The 18,360-nt window shown below is 43.9% G+C and overlaps 2 protein-coding genes across 2 annotated transcripts; both read left to right on the plus strand.

Annotated features, from left to right (window-relative positions):
- Positions 1 to 13,815: 13,815 nt before the first annotated feature.
- LOC101774583 (zinc finger MYM-type protein 1-like) lies at positions 13,816 to 15,357 on the plus strand. The gene is made up of 3 exons (XM_012844520.1): positions 13,816 to 14,236; positions 14,339 to 15,067; positions 15,221 to 15,357. Exons 1-3 carry the CDS (start codon positions 13,816 to 13,818, stop codon positions 15,355 to 15,357), a joined length of 1,287 nt encoding a protein of 428 aa, XP_012699974.1.
- Positions 15,358 to 17,253: 1,896 nt separating this feature from the next.
- LOC101774976 (protein SRC2) lies at positions 17,254 to 17,859 on the plus strand. The gene has a single exon (XM_004963765.2). The coding sequence runs from the start codon at positions 17,254 to 17,256 to the stop codon at positions 17,857 to 17,859; it is 606 nt and encodes a 201-aa protein (XP_004963822.2).
- Positions 17,860 to 18,360: the final 501 nt, after the last annotated feature.

Raw genomic sequence — 18,360 nt, forward strand, 5'->3', positions numbered from 1 at the left:
GAAAACCATAGTTGGCCCTCAGGATAAGCCGAAAAAATGAGCACGTTGGAGAAAATAATGCTTCGTTATTTGCAGAAACATCATGAAGATGCTATTGCGGCAGGTTAGGAACCTCCTTTTTGTGGTTGTTATGCTCCACCGTCAGTCCCGGGTGTTTCACGTCCACTTAGTACTATCGTTCCAGGAGGCACAAATAAACCACAAGATGAGGCTGGGTCCGCGGAACCTTCATCTTCACTGCCCAAGGATGCTTAAAGTCCTCCTAGATAATAATCAGTGGATGGCTTGTTGTAGTGTATCATATTGTTTGGATCTATAATTTAAATATGTGTATTTCTATCTATATCTAAACTTTTAGCATTATTTGCACTACAACGTTTGACATGCTTTCAATCATGAATCCATTTTCATGCGTAATCAATTTTCAAGTGTAATCCATTTTCACGCGTAATCCATTTTCATGCATAATATGATGCAGATGGACCGGCAATGGATGTATAATGCAGACAGACGGAGCAAGGTGTTTATTCATGAATTGCATTATTTTCTCAAAGTGGCCAAAGAGAACAAGCCAGAGAACGGATTTGTATGTTATCCATGCTTCCAATGCAGTAACAAGAAGGACTATTCAAAGGATTCCTAGTGACTATTCACAACCACTTATTTAGATACGGTTTCATGCCTAACTATTTGGTTTGGACCAAGCACGGTGAACGAGGGGTTGTAATGGAAGATAGCGAAAAGGAGGAGGATGATGACAATATTCTGGACTAGGCTGCAGGCCAAGCTTTTGCAAATAGTACAATGGGCGAGGCTGATGAAGATGAGTTTGCAGAAAATACCCATACTGATGATCTTGGTCAGGTGCTACGAGATGCATAAAGAGATTGCGAAAATAAGAAGGAAGCAGCAAAGTTGCAGTGCACGATAGATGATCACCAAAAATTGTTGTACCCAGATTGCCAGTAGGGCCATAAAAAACTAGGTACGACACTAGAATTTGTGCAATGGAAGGCAAAAAATGGTGCGTCCGATAAGGCATTTCAGAGGATGTTGAACATTGTCAAGAAGATTCTTCCCGAGAATAATGAATTATCGTCCACAACATATGAAGCTAAATAGATTATTTGACCTCTCAGATTGGAGGTTCAGAAGATACATGCATGCCCTAATGACTGTATCCTCTATCGTGGTGATGAATACGAGAAAATGGATGCTTGTCCCGTGTGCAAAGGGCTGCGGTATAAGATGAGGCAAGATGATCTTGGTGATGTCAAGGGCCAGTCTCCCAAGAAGAGAGTTCCCGCGAAGGTGATGTGGTATTTTCCTATAATACCACGCTTGAGCGCTTGTTCAGGAAAAAGGTGAGTGCTAAGTTGATGCGATGGCACAGAGAAGAACGTATGGAAGATGAGATGCTGAGACACCCCGCAGATGGGGCTCAGTGGAGATCAATTGATAGAGCATTCCCGGACTTTGAAAGTGAAGCATGGAACATAAGGTTTGGTTTAAGTACTGATGGATTCAATCTATTCAGTGAGTTGAGTAGTGGCCATAGTACTTGGCCTGTGACCCTATGTATGTTTAACCTTCCTTCTGGGCTGTGCATGAAGCGGAAGTTCATTATGATGCCGACGCTTATCCAAGGTCCAAAACAACCCGGCAACGACATTGACGTGTACCTAAGACCATTGGTTGATCAACTTTTACAGCTTTGGAAGGAAGAAGGTGTACGTGTGTGGGATGAGGATAGCACTGAGTAAACTTTCAGGGCAGACAAACAAGGGATATCGGGCCTGCACCCACTGTTTATACGATACAGACAGCATGTATTTGAAGCACTATAAGAAAGTCGTCTATATGGGTCATTGTCGATTTCTCCCTACTCACCACCAGCTGAGAAAGAGCGGGATGCATTTCAAAGGGGTGCCAGATGATCGTAAAAAACCTGCACACCGTAATGGAAAGCGTGCCTTCGAGATGATAAAGGATGTAAATGTAGTCTTTGGAAAGGGTCATGGTAGCCAACCTATTCCGAACGACGATAACGGACATGCACCCATGTGGAAGAAAAAGTCAATATTTTAGGAGCTACCTTATTGGGAAATCCTAGAGGTCTGCAATGCAATAGACGTGATGCACCTGACGAAGAATCTTTGTGTGAACGTGCTAGGCTTCATGGGTGATTATGGGACCTCGAAAGATACATTGGAAGCACGGCAGGACCTGAAAGCCATGGGGCAACGAGATAACCTACATCCAGAAAAGAGAGATAATGGATAGCACTACTTACGTCCTGCCAGTTACACTCTCAGCAAGGAAGAGAAGGATAACATGTTTGAATGCTTGAACAGTACGAAGGTCCCATCTGAGTACTCCTCGAATATAAAGGGAATAATAAATATGAAACAAAAGAAGTTTACAAATCTCAAGGCCCATAACTGCCACATGTTGATGACCCAGTTGCTTCCGGTTGCACTGAGGGGTGTTCTACCAGAAAATGTCTGATTGCCGCTTGTAAAGCTATGCACGTTTGTCAATGCAATTTCGCAGAAGGCAATCGATCCATCCAAGCGATCAAAGCTACAGAACGATGTGGTGCAATCTCTTGTCAGTTTTGAGTTGGTATTTTCACCATCCTTCTTCAATATTATGATGCACTTACTCGTTCACTTAGTAAAAGAGATTGGTATTCTCGGACCTGTATACTTGCACAATATGTGGCCTTTCGAGAGGTTCATGTCAGTCCTAAAAAACTATGTTCTTAATCGTGCCCGTCCAGAAGGAAGCATCGCCAAGGGATGTGGAACAGAGGAGGTGATCGAGTTTTGTGCTGATTTTATTGACTCAATTGACTCGATTGGGGTTCCAATTTCATGCACGAGGGGAGGCTGCGGGGAATGGACACCCTTGCAAGGAAATCAAGTTTGAGCAATGATACTGATTTGTTTGACAAGGCACACTACACTGTTCTGCAACAGTCACCTTTGTGGCTCCCTATATCGAGTAGCACAAGCAGATGGTAGTTTCCAAAAACCTGACGAAATCCGATACTTGGCTTACACGTCATCACATAAAAATTTTTCCCTCCTGGTTGCGCCAACAACTTATGAGTAACTCTAAGATTCACCCACAGCTCGCTTGGTTAGCCAGGGGACCTGCTAGCACAATCGTGAAATTCCAAGGCTACAAGATAAATGGTTCTACATTTTACATGAGAGCCCTGGACCAGAAAAGCACGAACCCGAATAGTGGTGTCCGCATAGATGCCATAGATAGAAACAATAGCAAGGAGTTGTATTATGGTTTCATACAGGAGATATGGGAACTCGAATACGGACCGCTCTACATCCCTCTATTTCTTTGCAATTGGGTGAAACTAACTACCGTAATCAAAGATCAGTACGGAATGACAATAGTGGATCTGAGCAAGACTGGATACAGTGATGAACCATTCATACTTGCCAATGATGTGCATCAGGTTTTCTATGTGAAGGACATGTCTAGCAAACCCAAGAGAAATCCTGAAGAGCCATGGGAGCCAAAGCGCCACATAGTTCTTCCAGGTAAAAGAAAAATCGTGGGAATCGAGGATAAAACAGACCAATCAGATGATTATGATTAGTTTGATGGCATGCCTCCATTCGTTGTTGAAGTTGACCCAAGCATCTTGCTATCAGAAGAAGAGGCTCCGTACTTATGCCGCGATCATGATCAAGGAACTTTCATGAAGAAGAAATTTTATAACGTTGTATTGTAATGCGCTAAATTTACTTCACCTTTATCTACTACTTGATACAATTTTTAATTTAACATATGTATGATTTCATGTGTGCTTATATTAGTTGTGGTGAAGATTTATTAGATAAACATGAACAATGTTAACCACATACATAAATTAAATTTTTCGCGCGTTGAAATTATTTAATTGAATAATTTCTTGATCATAGCGATGCAGTAAAATAATTATTTTAGAAGCTAAAAGAACTGGTATAGAATTAATGACTCATTTATACTTATTGTCAATATACTTGCTAATTTAATATATTTTTGCATGTTCAAAATATATAAAGTTTTTTGTTTTTGCATCCTGAAATGTAGTGGAAACATAAATAAAATCCATTTCCAAAAAATTGCCGGGAGACGAAAGGGCCCCCCCTTTTATCGTGGTTGAAAACTGTGACCTGGATAAAAGGGTAGTTTTCGATTCCCGCTGGGAACGTACCCTTTTATCCTGGTTACAGTTTGCAACCGGAATAAAAGGGGGCCCTTTTGTCCCGGTTGGTGTTGGCACCCGGGACAAAAGGGCCTTTAGTCCCGGGTCCAATTACGAACCGGGATAAAAGGGGAGGGGGATAAAAGCAACTGTAGCCTCTTCTACCCTCCCACCGCGCCAGTTACACTTAGCCAAATTTTCACCGCCGCCAAGATCCCATGCCCTACCACCTGCTCCATCGCCGCCTGTCTGCCTCCCTCACCGGCCGCCGTTGTCCTCATCGCTCATCGCCCCGGCCGCCGTCGTCCCGCTGCCCCGGCCGCCTCGCCCGCGCACGGACCACCTCTTCCTCCATCGCCCCAGCCCGCCTCCTCCTCCGTCATGTCCCCTGGACCTCGTCGCCGCCGCCTCCGTCCTCGTCGCCACCTCCTTCAACGCCACCTCCTTCGTTGCTGCCGCACCCTCGTTCGTCGTGTCACCTCCGTCCCTCATCGCCAGCCGCCTCCGCCCCTCATCGCCGCGGCCACCTCGCTCCGTTCCCGCCTCCATCGGCGTGCGCATTGCCACTCCGCCACCCCGGCCGCCGCCGTCCCGCCACCCTAGCCGCCGTACGGCCTCATCGCCCCAGTAGCTAGGCACCGATCCCTGCCGGCCCTAGCGCTGGGAACGAACGGCTTGTGTCAGCAAGGGCCTTTTTTATTTTTTATTTAGAAAATCAATGGATATTAGTAGAAAATCAGTAGATTAGTTCTACTATTAGTAAAAAATCAATAGGAAATTAGTTGAAACTTAGTATAATTAGTAGAAATTTGTATAAATTTGGCAGAAATTATTACAAATTACTAGTAGGAATTTAGTGGCCCCAACCTTTTCATATCGTACACAGATGAAGAGTGCACCTAGGCGGACATGTTCCTCAACATGTCCGGCTATGGCAATGAAGAATCCCAGCAAAACCTTGCCGTGGTGGAAGGTTCCGGTGATGGCAAAGAACCCGAGGCCCAGCAAACCTTACCGTGGTGGAAGGTTCCAGCGAGGTATATATATTTCCATTGTTTTACCCCATCGTTATTACTATATACTAATTAACGAATCTTGAACTGTTAGCCCTCTGGATCGACAAAAAGTCAGAAGACCCGAGGTCGTACAAGGGTGATGGATGGAAGGCTTGTCATCACGGAAGTCACAGAAGAGGGCAGGCCAGTTGCTCTCGAAAAAGTAGCAAAGAAGTACGTGAGTCAGATTGGGGCAATCGTAAGGGACAACGTGCCTATTAGCATCAAGGAATGGAAGGGCAAAAGCACTAATCCGTACGTGCTTTCGGATACACAAAAGAATATGCTGTGGGAAGATGTCAAGAGACATTTCACATTTCCTGAATGATATGTTGAAAAGGATGTGAAAGCGTGGATGCTGAAGAAGATGGCTACACAATTTCAGACATTGAAGAAGATGTTGGATGCCAACTACCTTAAGAAGGGCCGAACTCCAGATTTCAATGTGTGGCCAAAGTTGAGGGACCACTGGGAGGCATTTGTCGAATACAAGAGGAGAGAAGATGGTGTGAAAAAGATCCAGACCAACACTACAAATGCTGGTCAGAAGGAGTACCATCATCGTCTAGGGCGAGGTGGTTATGGCACAGCAATTCCTAGATGGAAGAAGATGGAACAAGACCTGATCGATCGGGATATCGTACTAGCAACTATTGAATGGCCTGAACGATCGGAAAATTGGTATTACGCTCATGGAGGCTCCCTGAGCCAAGAGGATGGGACGTTGATATTCAATGAGACAATAGTCCGAAGGCTGAAAGGCTTATAAAGAACATTGAAGATTCTAAGGCTGGGAGGTTGAAGGTGGACAGAGAGAATGATGAGCTCACATTAGCCCTCGGTAATCCCGAGCACCCAGGACATTGCCGAGGGTTTGGGGTAATTCCGTGGAAGTTTGCTTTCCAAGGCGACAACGCATCGTACAGAAGCCGCAAGCGAAGAAAGGAACAGATCGAACAGAGCTGGTGGTAGATGCTAGAATCCAAAGTGCATTCACAAGAGTAAGAATGTTGGAGAAAAGCAATTGTCGAGTGGCCCACGCAATTGTGGAGTTGGCCCAATCTGGAGCATTGCCGAATCCAAACTTCACCAGCCCTTCTCAATGCCTCTTGAGTAGTTGTGCTTCTATAGGGCTCCTCGATGCACAGACACCCAGATTACCTGCGGACGAGCAACGGTTCGCTGTGGATGCCATCACACAATGCACCTCATGTAAGTTGCATACACCAGTCGGCAACATCAGTATTAAGGTATACTTATACATAATATTTATGCAATCTTCTCAATTGATCCACGTCTCGGGATCGGAGTTTAATAACTTGTTTACTTCTGCTATATGTACAAGTGGCATAAGAGAGTGCGTTACCAATCCTAGCAGGGCAGATAAGCCATGGCATGGAGATTCCACCTAGCTACACTAGCGTCGGCGTAGAGTAGCTTGTTGATAGCCAATATGAAGGCCTAGAGCTCAACCTCCCAGGAGGCGATGGGGAAAGGACACTAGGAGATGCGCTTCATGGGATCATTCTATGGTGCAAATGCTACATAATCGTTCCGGCACGGAGGCATCTCCTCATAGCTCAAGACCACTCCCCGCAGATTCCCAGCAGCGACCTTCTCCTCAAAGCTCAAGACCGCCATCTCCTGCACAACCTGCTCCAGGACCGTCGCTTCTTACTCGATCAAGGTCTCCATCTCCACCATATCCTGGTGGTGGGAGCGACGACGACAATAGCAACGCTCCTCCCCGATCACCATTGCCAAGACTAAGAGCAGCCCCGATGAAGGAACCTGCAGCACCACTTAAGAAGTCGCGACCACCGCCTCCTAAACCAAGAGAGCGAAAGAAGAAAAGAAAGGAGCCTGAAGTGACTCGTAAGGAACGCTGGGAGGCAATGACTCATGCGGAACAGTGGGCCAAAATCCAAGCAGAGGCCAGTGAGTGGTTCAAGAAACAAGCTGAAGAAAAAAAGCAAGGGAGATGGAGCCACTGCCAGTAAATTGAAGAGATTTAAATTTTTTTATCAGGATGGAAGAAGGAGCCATGAAGAGGATACCACTACTATCAAACTACGAATGGGCTTTAGTCAAGGCTGATGAAAGGGACGAAAGGAAAGGAAAGTCATCTTCCAGTGGTGTTGTCCCCGACCTTGGGCATCTACCAGAAAAAGACACTCAAAAGATAGCAGCAATGCCCTTGGATCAACAACCACAAGTATTAAAATTCATGGAAGAAACAGGTATGGGACTTGATGAATGTTTAGGGCAAGTTGAGCGACCAGCTGCACCGCCAGTTGAACCGAGATGGACCTTTGAGCTAGGCAAGTCTCTAGTAAGGCCTGAGTTGGTACGAAAGCTATCAACAAAGATGTACGAATTCCATCAATGGTACATGAAGGTGTCCGCTGACTCGAGGGAGATGTTTGGCCTTAAGGTAAAACCGATAGATTTTTACGGCGATGGTGAGAAAGATATGTGGCTAGAATTCAAGGATATATATGAAGTGTACCATCATGATGCTCTGGACGTCTCTCTAATCAGCGCCTAGGTTCTATAAGTATCCGTTTATCTACATGTAAATTTTGGCTCATATCATTATTTTTTTTTGCGTGTGTCACCATACTAACTTCGTCTTCCATTTTATGTAGGATGCTAATTCAAATGTGCCGACAAGAAGCGTACCTACATATTGGCTTCATGGATCCATCCGTAGTTAACAAAAAATAGATACAGGTATCGCCGGAAAACAAATCTTGGTGGAAGTATACAATTTTCTAGACAAATGAAAATTCAAGGATTTCATACTACTTCCATACAACTTCAAGTAAGTGTGTGTATACCGTCTACTTTCATTTTCTTTTTCCTTACCTGATTAATGTTAGTGAGCTCTAATATGTATGAACATTTACGTACGCATCTTCCAATGGATCCTCATTATAATTGAGCCTGAAAGAAACCACGTCACTGTCTTCGATTCGTTGAGGAAAGATCCAGTGGAGTACCGAGACATGCAAGACATGCTAGGCTTGTAATAATTCTGGACCTTTATCTCTATGCAAAAGTTTGTTTCCTTAATTTTACCCCAGTTACACTATATCATTCATTATTCTAATCTGCAGCGCATGGAAACAATTCATGAGGACACACAAAGGTCCATTCAAAGAAAAACTTACATGGAACACATATTTCCCGGTACGTATGAAGTCTGCACATTTTGTACATTGTATAACATGAATAGTTCATAACTTATTTTTTCCTCACTGAAGTGCTTAAGACAGGAACCCGGGAATAATCTATGTGGCTACTACATCTGTGAGCACATGCACAGTTTTATGGGACCCAAGGGACTAAAGATGACGCCGCACAACTTTAAAGTACGTAAAATAAAACTATTAATAGTTAATTATTTTCTAGCTCCTTATATTTAATTGTTCGTGTAACATTCACATATTTCCAAATTATAGATGTTAAATATTCAATAAGGACTCTTGAAGAAGAAAAGAGTAGCGGCAATATGTGGAGGTCTCATTGGATTCCTAATGGACGAGGTGGTAAATCCACAAGGAGAATTTTATTACGATGAACGAAATTTAGACACTCCGAGCAACACCTCGACGGGAAGATTGTAGATATATAGTTTGATTTGTATATATAATACACGCTAAGATCAATTTGTATAGTATGCTAAGAATTGTATATATATACTAAGAATTGTGTATATATATATAGTAATTGTATAATTACTAATTTCATTCATTTAAATACTAGTTGATTTCATTATAAAAAAGTCTCAACTACTAAAGGTTAACAAAAGGTCGGGTACGTACGTGATGCATGAAATTACAGGCGCCATGCAGGTGCCTGCATGGCGTGCGCCTGAAATTTAAGTAGGACTAGTCCCAGTTGGTTTTACCAACCGGGAGTAAAGGGCCTACCCCGTGCCTGGCGTGGCAGGCCCTTTTATCTTGGTTGGTTTTACCAATTGGGACTAAAGGGTGGCTTTACTCCCGGTTGAAGGACCCAGGACTAAAGATCCCCCTTTTGTCTCGATTGGTTTATCCCGGATGGATTTTCGGAAGATATGCACCCTACCAACCGGGACTAAAGGCGAGTTCTCTACTAGTGCCGGTTCGCTCGCCCGCGATTCACCCGTGCGTTGGCGCAAAAAACAACGGGAGGCAAGTGTACGGTGTTGGCTTGCCAATTTCCAATGATAGGTACCAATCCAAATGTATTTCGAGTTTCCAGTCAACGACCAAAATCTAACGTATTCTCAAGTTTCCAGTCAACAACCAAAATTTTGGTAACGCTGGTACTAGGTGGTCTCAATGCATAGTTTCATATCACAGTTACCCAGGCTAAGAACTTGGTAACTATGCCTGCCGAGTTTATAGTGATGAAATTCCTCTCACATATGATATTCTCTCCTTATAATGATATTACCATGTTAGCAAAATTGTTGATGTAGCATGTTATTTAATGGACCACCACTGAGACTGCCCTTAGCATCATTCCAAACGACCCCGCAAATACGGTTCATCCTAAAAAAATAAAGCGAACCATGCCATTGTTGTGGACTCTTTACTGTCATTGGGCATGCATAGTGAAGCAGGGGAAGGGTGAAATAAATTAAAGGGGTGTTTGGATACTAGGTACTAAATTTTAACTGTGTCACATCGGATGTTCGGATGCTAATTATGAGGACTAAACATGAGCTAATTATAAAACTAATTCCAGAATCCCTAGACTAATTTGCGAGACGAATCTATTAAGCCTAATTAATCCATCATTAGCAAATGGTTACTGTAGCACCACATTATCAAATTATGGACTAATTAGACTTAATAGATTCATCTCGCAAATTAGACTCCATCTGTGCAATTAGTTTTGTAATTAGCATATGTTTAATACTCCTAATTAGTATCCCAACATCCGATGTGATAGGTACAAAACTTTAGCACGTGGGAGCCAAACAGGTCCTAACTATCATGCAGGTCCTAACTATCATGCGCTAGCTTTTCCTATTTCCCCAAAATGATGAGAGTTCATCACATGTCTGTTAACGGCATGATCCCAAAGAATAGTGAAATCCCTGTTAGCATTCTGTTAGCAGCGACAATGTACTTTAGCATTTGTATCAATTAGTGACTTTTATGGGAGTACAACTGCATAAGGTTCAAACGCACCCACCACTCTTACAACCACCACTACTGGAAAACTCGGCACTCGTCCCGAGGCTTAGTACCGGTTGGTTTTTGACCCAGTACTGATGTGAGCATTAGTACTAGGTTTAACAGCTAGTTCTTCAGAAGGCCCCTGTGATCCCCTTTAGTACTAGGTGGAGGCTTCAATCGGTAGTAATATGCAACCTTTAGTATCGGTTGAAGCCTCCACCCGGTACTAACTTCCCTCCTACAAATCAAGTGTCTTCCTCCTCCTGCCCAGCCGAGCCATTTCCTCCAGCTCAGGCTTCATCCGTTCATGGCGAAATAGGGGAGGTGCTACCGGATTTTTGACTATTTCGTGGGAATTTCACTCAAGTGTTCTAAAGGTTAGAAACTTCATACTCCCTTTGTGATTTTTTGAATAAGGTATAATGGAGAAATTTTTTATTTATATGCATGTGTTATATATGTTTGAGCATAATTTTTGAATGCTATGTTTCATATTAGTCAAAGAAATTAATCAATATGAGGTTAGAACAATAATTTCATAGTTTAATCCTTTACAAATATGACCTAAATAAATTGTGGGAAAAATATAATTTGTTCATATTTTAGTCATTTGTAAATATGAGCGAGATAAACTATGGTACATAGAGATAATAAGATTAAATGGAGGTATGTATTTAGTCATTTTTAGAATAAGCTACAATGGAGAAAATTTTCATTTATATGTGTTGACGCAAAAATCAAGAGACGACTCCCGCGCACTAACAGACGAAACCTAGGAGAATCTGCTTCGCTCCTGTTCAGGTTGTAGCCCTATCGATCCATGGCGTGCCAGTCAATCTAATCTGTTGATTGACAAGGACAAGTAAAATGTCAAATACAATAGCAAATCGACTGGCGTTTCGAATCGCTCCACAGGATGTATCGGCAAGACTGCCGACACGAGCAAAAGACAATCAGCTATATTAGCCAATGTGGACGTAGTAGATGTAAAGGAAGCGTATTTGACAAGCCGATGTTATGTTTGAGCTAAATAAATTTTGCGGAAAAAATATAATTTATTCATAGTTTAGTTATTTGCAAATATGAGCTAAATAAATTGTGGTGCATAGAGATGGCTATTGCTACTAGGGGTAGTGGCAATGGTCGTTCCTCTCGCGGCAAGGGGGAAACCATACTTGGCCATCATGAAAAGCCAAAAAAATGAGCACGTGGGAAGAGAATAATACTTCATTATTTGGAAAGGTGTTATGAAGATACTGTTGCGGTGAGTCAGGAACTTTGGTGGTCGTGATGCTCCACCGCCAGTCCCGGGGGTTTCAGGTTCATTGAGTACTACCGTTACAAAAAGCACAAATAAACCACAGGATGAGGATGGGTCAGCTAAACCTTCATCTTCGCCGCCCAAGGATGCTTAAAGTCCTCCTAGATGGTACTCAGTGATAAGAAGTTATGAGATTTGTATGATGTTTGTTATGCTTCATAATTATATGCATGATCAGAAAATTTTTGGTTCGTTAACTTTGTAGATGAATCGGCAATGGATGTACAACGCAGACAAACGCTCTATGGGGTACATCACTCAAGGAGCAACTTCATATCCACTCTGAATTCCCGGTATGTATTGAATTTGCACATCTCATGTCACTTCCTTCAACACAACAAATACTTCATAAATTCTTTTGCCCATATATATAGTGTTTGAGATAGAATCCGAGGAATAATTTATGCAGATACTACGTATGTGAGTTCATCTATGGCTTTGTACGTCCCAAGCGTATAACTGACCACGAATTCAGAGTACGTATACAAATTTCTTAACAATAAATTAGTTCTAATTGTGCAGATCCATTGATCTAATATAATAACCTTTGCTAATGACATAGATTATGCACATGAAGGAAGAACTTCTCGAGATGGAAAAAATCATGGCAATTCAAGAACAACTCAGTGGATTTCTTCTAGACAAGGTAGTAAATTCAGCGGGAGAGTTCCATAATGATGGATTAAATCTGCATCATCATCCGGACTCGGGTTCAGAATAGTTGATCCAAAATGTTGAACTTGAAAAGTTGATTCAATGTAATATTATTCATACATGTGTATGCATAATATATCTATGTATAATATTATCTCAAATGTAATATTATAAATTAAATACAACTTTATATATATTAGTGTATTAGAGCAGCATACGTAAAGAAAATAAATACGAAATACTAATATAGAATAAAGAAATAGAAAAGAAAATAAGAAAAGAAAAAAGAATTTAGTACCGGTTGGTCTCTCCAACCGATACTAAAGGATCCCTTTCAGTATCGACTTAGCAATACGTACCGGTTGCACAAATAGTACTGAAGAGGGTTTGAATCCAGTACTAAATGCGCTTTGCCAGTAGTGCACCGACGTACGTGGGTGCGTCGTAAAGACACATCTGAGCAGGGGCGGGCCCACATAGATTCAATGGTATTCAATTGAATACCCATTATTTTTGCACAAAAATTTCATATATATAGTGTATTTTAGGTATATGTATGAAAAAAACAAAAATACACAAACCATCTGGCCTGCGACTGGCCCAACTGGCCCATCCGGCCCATCCCGCGCATGCTCACTCGATTGCCCCCAATGGCCCAGTCCCCCACCGGCCCACCCCACGCGTGAGCAACTGAGCACATTCACACGCACATTCACATCGACATCCACGGCTCCAGGTCTGCGTGCGGGTGCGGCGCGAACCCTAGGGGCTAGGGCGCAGGTCCGGCAGCCGGGCGGCGACGGCGGACCGGCGGGAGGCCGCGGCTGGCGGGCTAAGAGGCGGCGGGCGGGCTGCGGCCTGCACGCGCCGCGCGGCCGCGCGCACGGTTGGCGCCTGGCCGCCTGCGCCTGGAGCCGAGCGGCGGCGGCGGCGTCCGGCGGCGGCGCCGGATCGGCAGTGGCGGCGCTCGGCGGACGGCGAAAGTCTGCGGCTGGCGGGCTACTGGGCTAGGAAGGCCGAGCCGCCGAGCGGCCGAGGGCCTGCGCAGACGCAGTGCGCACACGGCCTGTTCTACGGCCTGGCCACCTGCGCCTGGAGCCGAGCGCCCGAGCGGCGGCCGACGGGCACAGGCCGGCGGCCGGGCGGCGGCGGGCGCGCACGCGCAGCGTGCTACAGTGGGCGGCTGGGGATTTTAGGATTTTGTCCAGTCGGTCGAGTCGAGCCCCTACTGTCTACTGATTTGAGGATTTTGTGAACTGCTATTCCTGATTGTTTGTGAAATTGAGGTGAGCATTTTCAATTGTTTGTCAAATTAGGATAGCACATCAACTTGCAAAATGTGGATGCTCATGAATTTAGTTCAATGTGAAATTGTGTAACTTTTAGGTTTGAACCATGAAGAGGAAGGGTAGTGCCGCTACTGATTTGAGGATTTTCATGGCAAGGGCTGCTGCAAAGAAGAGACAACCTGAACCGGAGAATGTTAATCAATCTTGCAATGAAAGCCAAATGCAACTAGTGTTATTCCAAGGGCAGAGTGGTAGTGAAACAAGCACGGTACCACATGAACCAATGAGATCCAACCAGCCTCCAGAGAACGGTACAACAGAAGATGGTGAATCCATACCTGTGGAAGAAAATGATTCTAGTGATGAAGACAAGAATGATTATGGCATTGAGCATGATCCTGGATTGAGGGCTCCAATCTCAAGCTATGATGTCAATGACCAAGATTCAGTTAGAAGGGCATACATTGCATTGGGGCCATGTCAACCAAAGATGAAGAGGGATGCTTTTCCGCAACATGATTGTGGAGGTATGCGTAGCTTCTAACATAAGCGGTTTGCTGAATTTAAGTGGATTGAGTACAGTGTGGATAAAGATGCTGCATTTTGCTTTGTTTGCTATTTGTTCAAAGATAACTGCAAATTTCCTGGTGGAGATGCTTTTGTTGTTGAAGGGTTTAGAAATTGGAATATGAAAAAGAGAATTCATAGGCATGTTGGTGCTATCGATAGTGCTCATAGTGAAGCTGAAGAGAAATATAGATTGTTCACAAGACCTAAGGCATCAATCTGTGAATCTGTTGCATCAAACACTGCACAGTTCAAGACTAAGTATCTAGCTCGCTTGACATGGTCACTTAAGTGCATAAGATTTCTGTTGCGTCAAGGGTTGGCTTTTAGGGGTCATGATGAAACAAAGGATTCACTCAACAAGGGGAATTTTCGGGAACTTTTAGCATGGCTAGCAGGAAACTTTGAAGAGGTTAATCTGGTGGTACTAGAGAATGCACCACAAAATTGTCAGATGATAGATCACAAGATCCAGAAACAACTCATTGATGCTTGTGCTCATGAAACAACTAAATTTATCATTGACGAACTTGGTGATGAGTGTTTTGCAATTCTTGCTGATGAGTCAAGTGATGCATACCTACTGGAACAATTGGCTCTTTGTTTGCGTTTTGTCAATAAAAAAGGAGAACCAGTTGAGCGGTTTCTAGGTCTTGTCCAAGTTGAAGATACTACATCATTGACCCTTAAAGAAGCAATTCAATCCTTGCTTATCAAATATCAATTGCCCCTATCCAAGGTACGTGGTCAAGGGTATGATGGAGCTAGTAATATGAAGGGTCATGTTAATGGTTTGAAGAAACTAATTATGGATGAGTCCCCTTCTGCTTATTATGTTCATTGCTTCGCCCATCAACTTCAACTAACACTTGTAGCAGTTGCTAAGGAGAATACTGATTGTGATTGGTTCTTTGGGCAACTTGCTTATTTGTTGAATGTTCTAGGGATGTCTTGTAAAAAGACCCGCATGCTTCGCATTGCTCAAGCTGAATACATGATTGAAGCATTGAAATTGGGTGAAATTGAAACCGGGCAAGGATTGAATCAAGAGATGGGCTTAGCAAGGCTAGGTGATACATGATGGGGATCTCACTACAGAACTGTAATGCATGTTATGTTCTTGTATCCTTCAATCAAGAAAGTTCTCTTTAGGATTGGGAATGAAAGTAAAGGGGCTGAGGCTAATGGAGCTCAAACTATGCTCACAGTATTTAAATCCTTTGAGTTTGTTTTTCTGCTACACTTGATGAATGAAATATTTGGATACACAAATGACTTGTGCAATGCTTTGCAAAAGAGGGAGCAAGATATTGTAAATGCAATGGATCTTCTGGAGTTCACAAAGGTAGAACTGGATGTTTTGAGACAAGATTCTGGATGGCAAGAATTCCTTACCAAGGTCACTTCTTTTTGTGAGAAGCACAATGTTAAAGTTGTTGACATGAATGGGAAGTATATTCCTATGCAAAGATCAAGGCAGTTCTACAGAGGTGCTATTAATTATCACCGGTTTCATGCTGATATGTTTTTGGGTGTCATTGATAGACAAGTTCAAGAGCTTAATAATAGGTTTGATGAGGTAAACACAGAGCTACTTAGATGCATGGCATCATTCAGTCCAGCCAATTCCTTTTCTGCTTTTAATGTTGAGAACTTGGTTAAGCTTGCTGGGTTCTATCCACATGACTTTGAATTTCAAGAAATACACCAGCTTCATTTTTAGTTGCACCACTATATCAATGATGTCAGAAATGATGAAAACTTCAAAAATTTGAGAAGTCTAGCAGAGTTGTCTATGATGCTAGTTAAACAAGGAAAGGTTTCTCGGTATGAAATTGTTTATAAACTTCTCAAATTGGTGCTAGTTCTCCCTGTTGCAACGGCTGGTGTTGAGAGGGTCTTTTCTATAATGAATTTGATAAAGAACAAGAGAAGAAGTAAGATGGGGCAGAAATATTTGAATGGTTGCTTGGTGACATTGATTGAAAGGGAATTCTTCCTGCAAGCTAAGGATAAGGACATCATCGCTCATTTTCAAAGCATGGTAGAACGGAAAGTTGTCCTATAGCTTGTAAGTTGTAATCTTTGTTACCATTTTGTTGTTTTAGCCTCTATTTATTTCACATGTTGCCACTTTGATGTGTTGATCATTAGTAGCTGGACAATTTTAATTTGTGATCAATTTTATTAATCAATGATGCTACCACTTAATTCTGTGTTATGAAACTATAATTTATTCTGTCAAAATTTTTTTTGCCATCTCCAATTTTGAATACCCATAGTCCAGATCCTGCCCCCGCCTCTGCATCTGAGTGATTAGAGATTTGATGCCGTGTTAATTTTAAATATAGCTTGTGGAGCAATGTGCTAATAACGTGTGCCGTTCCAGAGGCTTCCGTAGTATCCGAGCAAATCATCCAAAAATAAGCAGCAATGCTTTGCTGTGGATTCCCATTCTTCTTTGCCCTGTCGATCGAAAGCACTGGCTGGGCTGCAACGAAATGGCGCACTACCAAATGGTCAAACGATGCTGCTGCCAATAACTAAAAGCCCTCAATACCTCAGTGACATATGCTTATTGATTTCTTTTCCCTCCGTTCCGGTAATATTACCATTTCTTGAGCTTATTACTTGGCCATATGGCCATACGTTGGACGGCCAAGATTTGAGCACAAGTGATCATCTTCGTATACAAACAAAAAGCAAAGTCTTCAAATACGGGATTAATCCAATTTGCCCTCAAGAGGAGAAAATTTGTTTATTTCTCCCCTCAATCTTCTCTTATCCATGAAGGAAATTGTTTATTCCATGTATCCCTTAAAATAAAATAATTCGTGTATGAAACTCATCGCGGGCCCGCCCACCTCCATAAATGCGCGCACACACGGAGCAAGGCAGCCACGAGCCCACGACCACGACGACGAGCAGCTGCTCAACGCGTGGTAGGGGAGTGGAGTCTCGGCGGTCGGCGGTGGCCATGGCATGCAGGACGCTGGAGCTGACGCTGGTCTCGGCGCGGGACCTCCGCTCCGTCAACCTCGTCTCCAAGATGGAGATCTACGCAGTGGCCTACCTCGCCGGTGACCCGCGCTCGAGGCAGCGCGTCCCCACCGACCGCGCCGGCGGCCGCGACCCCACCTGGAACCAGACCGTCCTCATCACCGTCCCGGCGTCTGGCGCCGGTTGCGGCGTGGTGCGCGTCTTGCTGCGCACGGAGCGCGCCCTCGGCGGCGACCGCGACGTCGGCGAGGTGCTCATCCCGCTCCCCGACGTGCTCGCCGGCGCCGGGGACGGGCCCACGGAGGCCACGGCGGCGTGCTTCCCGGTGCGCAGGATCGGCTCCCGCAAGCCCCAGGGCGTGCTGAACGTCTCCTACAAGCTCGGCGGGGTCGTTCACCCGGACCTCGTCGCACGGATCGAGGGAGCCCAGCCGGTGCAGGCGGGCGACCCGGCGAGTCCGATGATGGCGTACTTGGCGGCCGCCGCGAAGGTGTACTCTGCTGCGGCGCGGCCGCCACAGTGCTTGCCTTCTACACCGTACCCGGTGGCGCCTATGGGCGCGAGCATGCGGAGCAGAAGCTAGTCGGTGAACGTCCATGAAAATGAAGAAGGATGACGAGTCTAGTGGTTGTTTACTCTCCAGTCTCCACTGACCACTATGCATATTGACACCGTGAAATACATGACGTGTACTATATTCAGTTATACACGCGTTGGTGTTCAAGCTTCGAACCTCAATGGCTCGATGCATAACCTCAATGTCAATATATACGAGATAAGTTTATAGCTTAATACGATATTGCTATAAAATTGTTGACTGAATAGAGAACTCGCTCAGGTGATTAAGTTAAGAGTAAATTTCACTAGCAGCATAAATTTGTTCCGAATTCTTATCCTGATACCAGTACTCTCAAAATGCTCATGACAGTCCTTAAACTTCACTACGGAAACAGTAAAGTTGCCGAGTGTTTTCTATTTGTCGAGTGCTTTATCTCGGGCACTTGGCAAAGCAGGTGTTTGCCAAGTGTCAAACTGAAAATACTCGGCAAACATTATACACTCGGCATAAATCCTCTTTACCGAG

Source organism: Setaria italica, chromosome III (genome assembly GCF_000263155.2).
Source record: "Setaria italica strain Yugu1 chromosome III, Setaria_italica_v2.0, whole genome shotgun sequence".
Taxonomy (NCBI): domain Eukaryota; kingdom Viridiplantae; phylum Streptophyta; class Magnoliopsida; order Poales; family Poaceae; genus Setaria; species Setaria italica.

Excerpts from the sequence above, each read along its gene's own strand:
- LOC101774583 (XM_012844520.1), top strand. The coding sequence starts at position 13,816 with ATGAAGAGGAAGGGTAGTGCCGCTACTGATTTGAGGATTTTCATGGCA. Across the intron at positions 14,237-14,338 it reads TCCGCAACATGATTGTGGAG|ATAACTGCAAATTTCCTGGT; the intron begins GTATGCGTAGCT and ends ATTTGTTCAAAG. Across the intron at positions 15,068-15,220 it reads TATGAAGGGTCATGTTAATG|GGATGTCTTGTAAAAAGACC; the intron begins GTTTGAAGAAAC and ends TGAATGTTCTAG.
- LOC101774976 (XM_004963765.2), top strand. The coding sequence starts at position 17,254 with ATGGCATGCAGGACGCTGGAGCTGACGCTGGTCTCGGCGCGGGACCTC.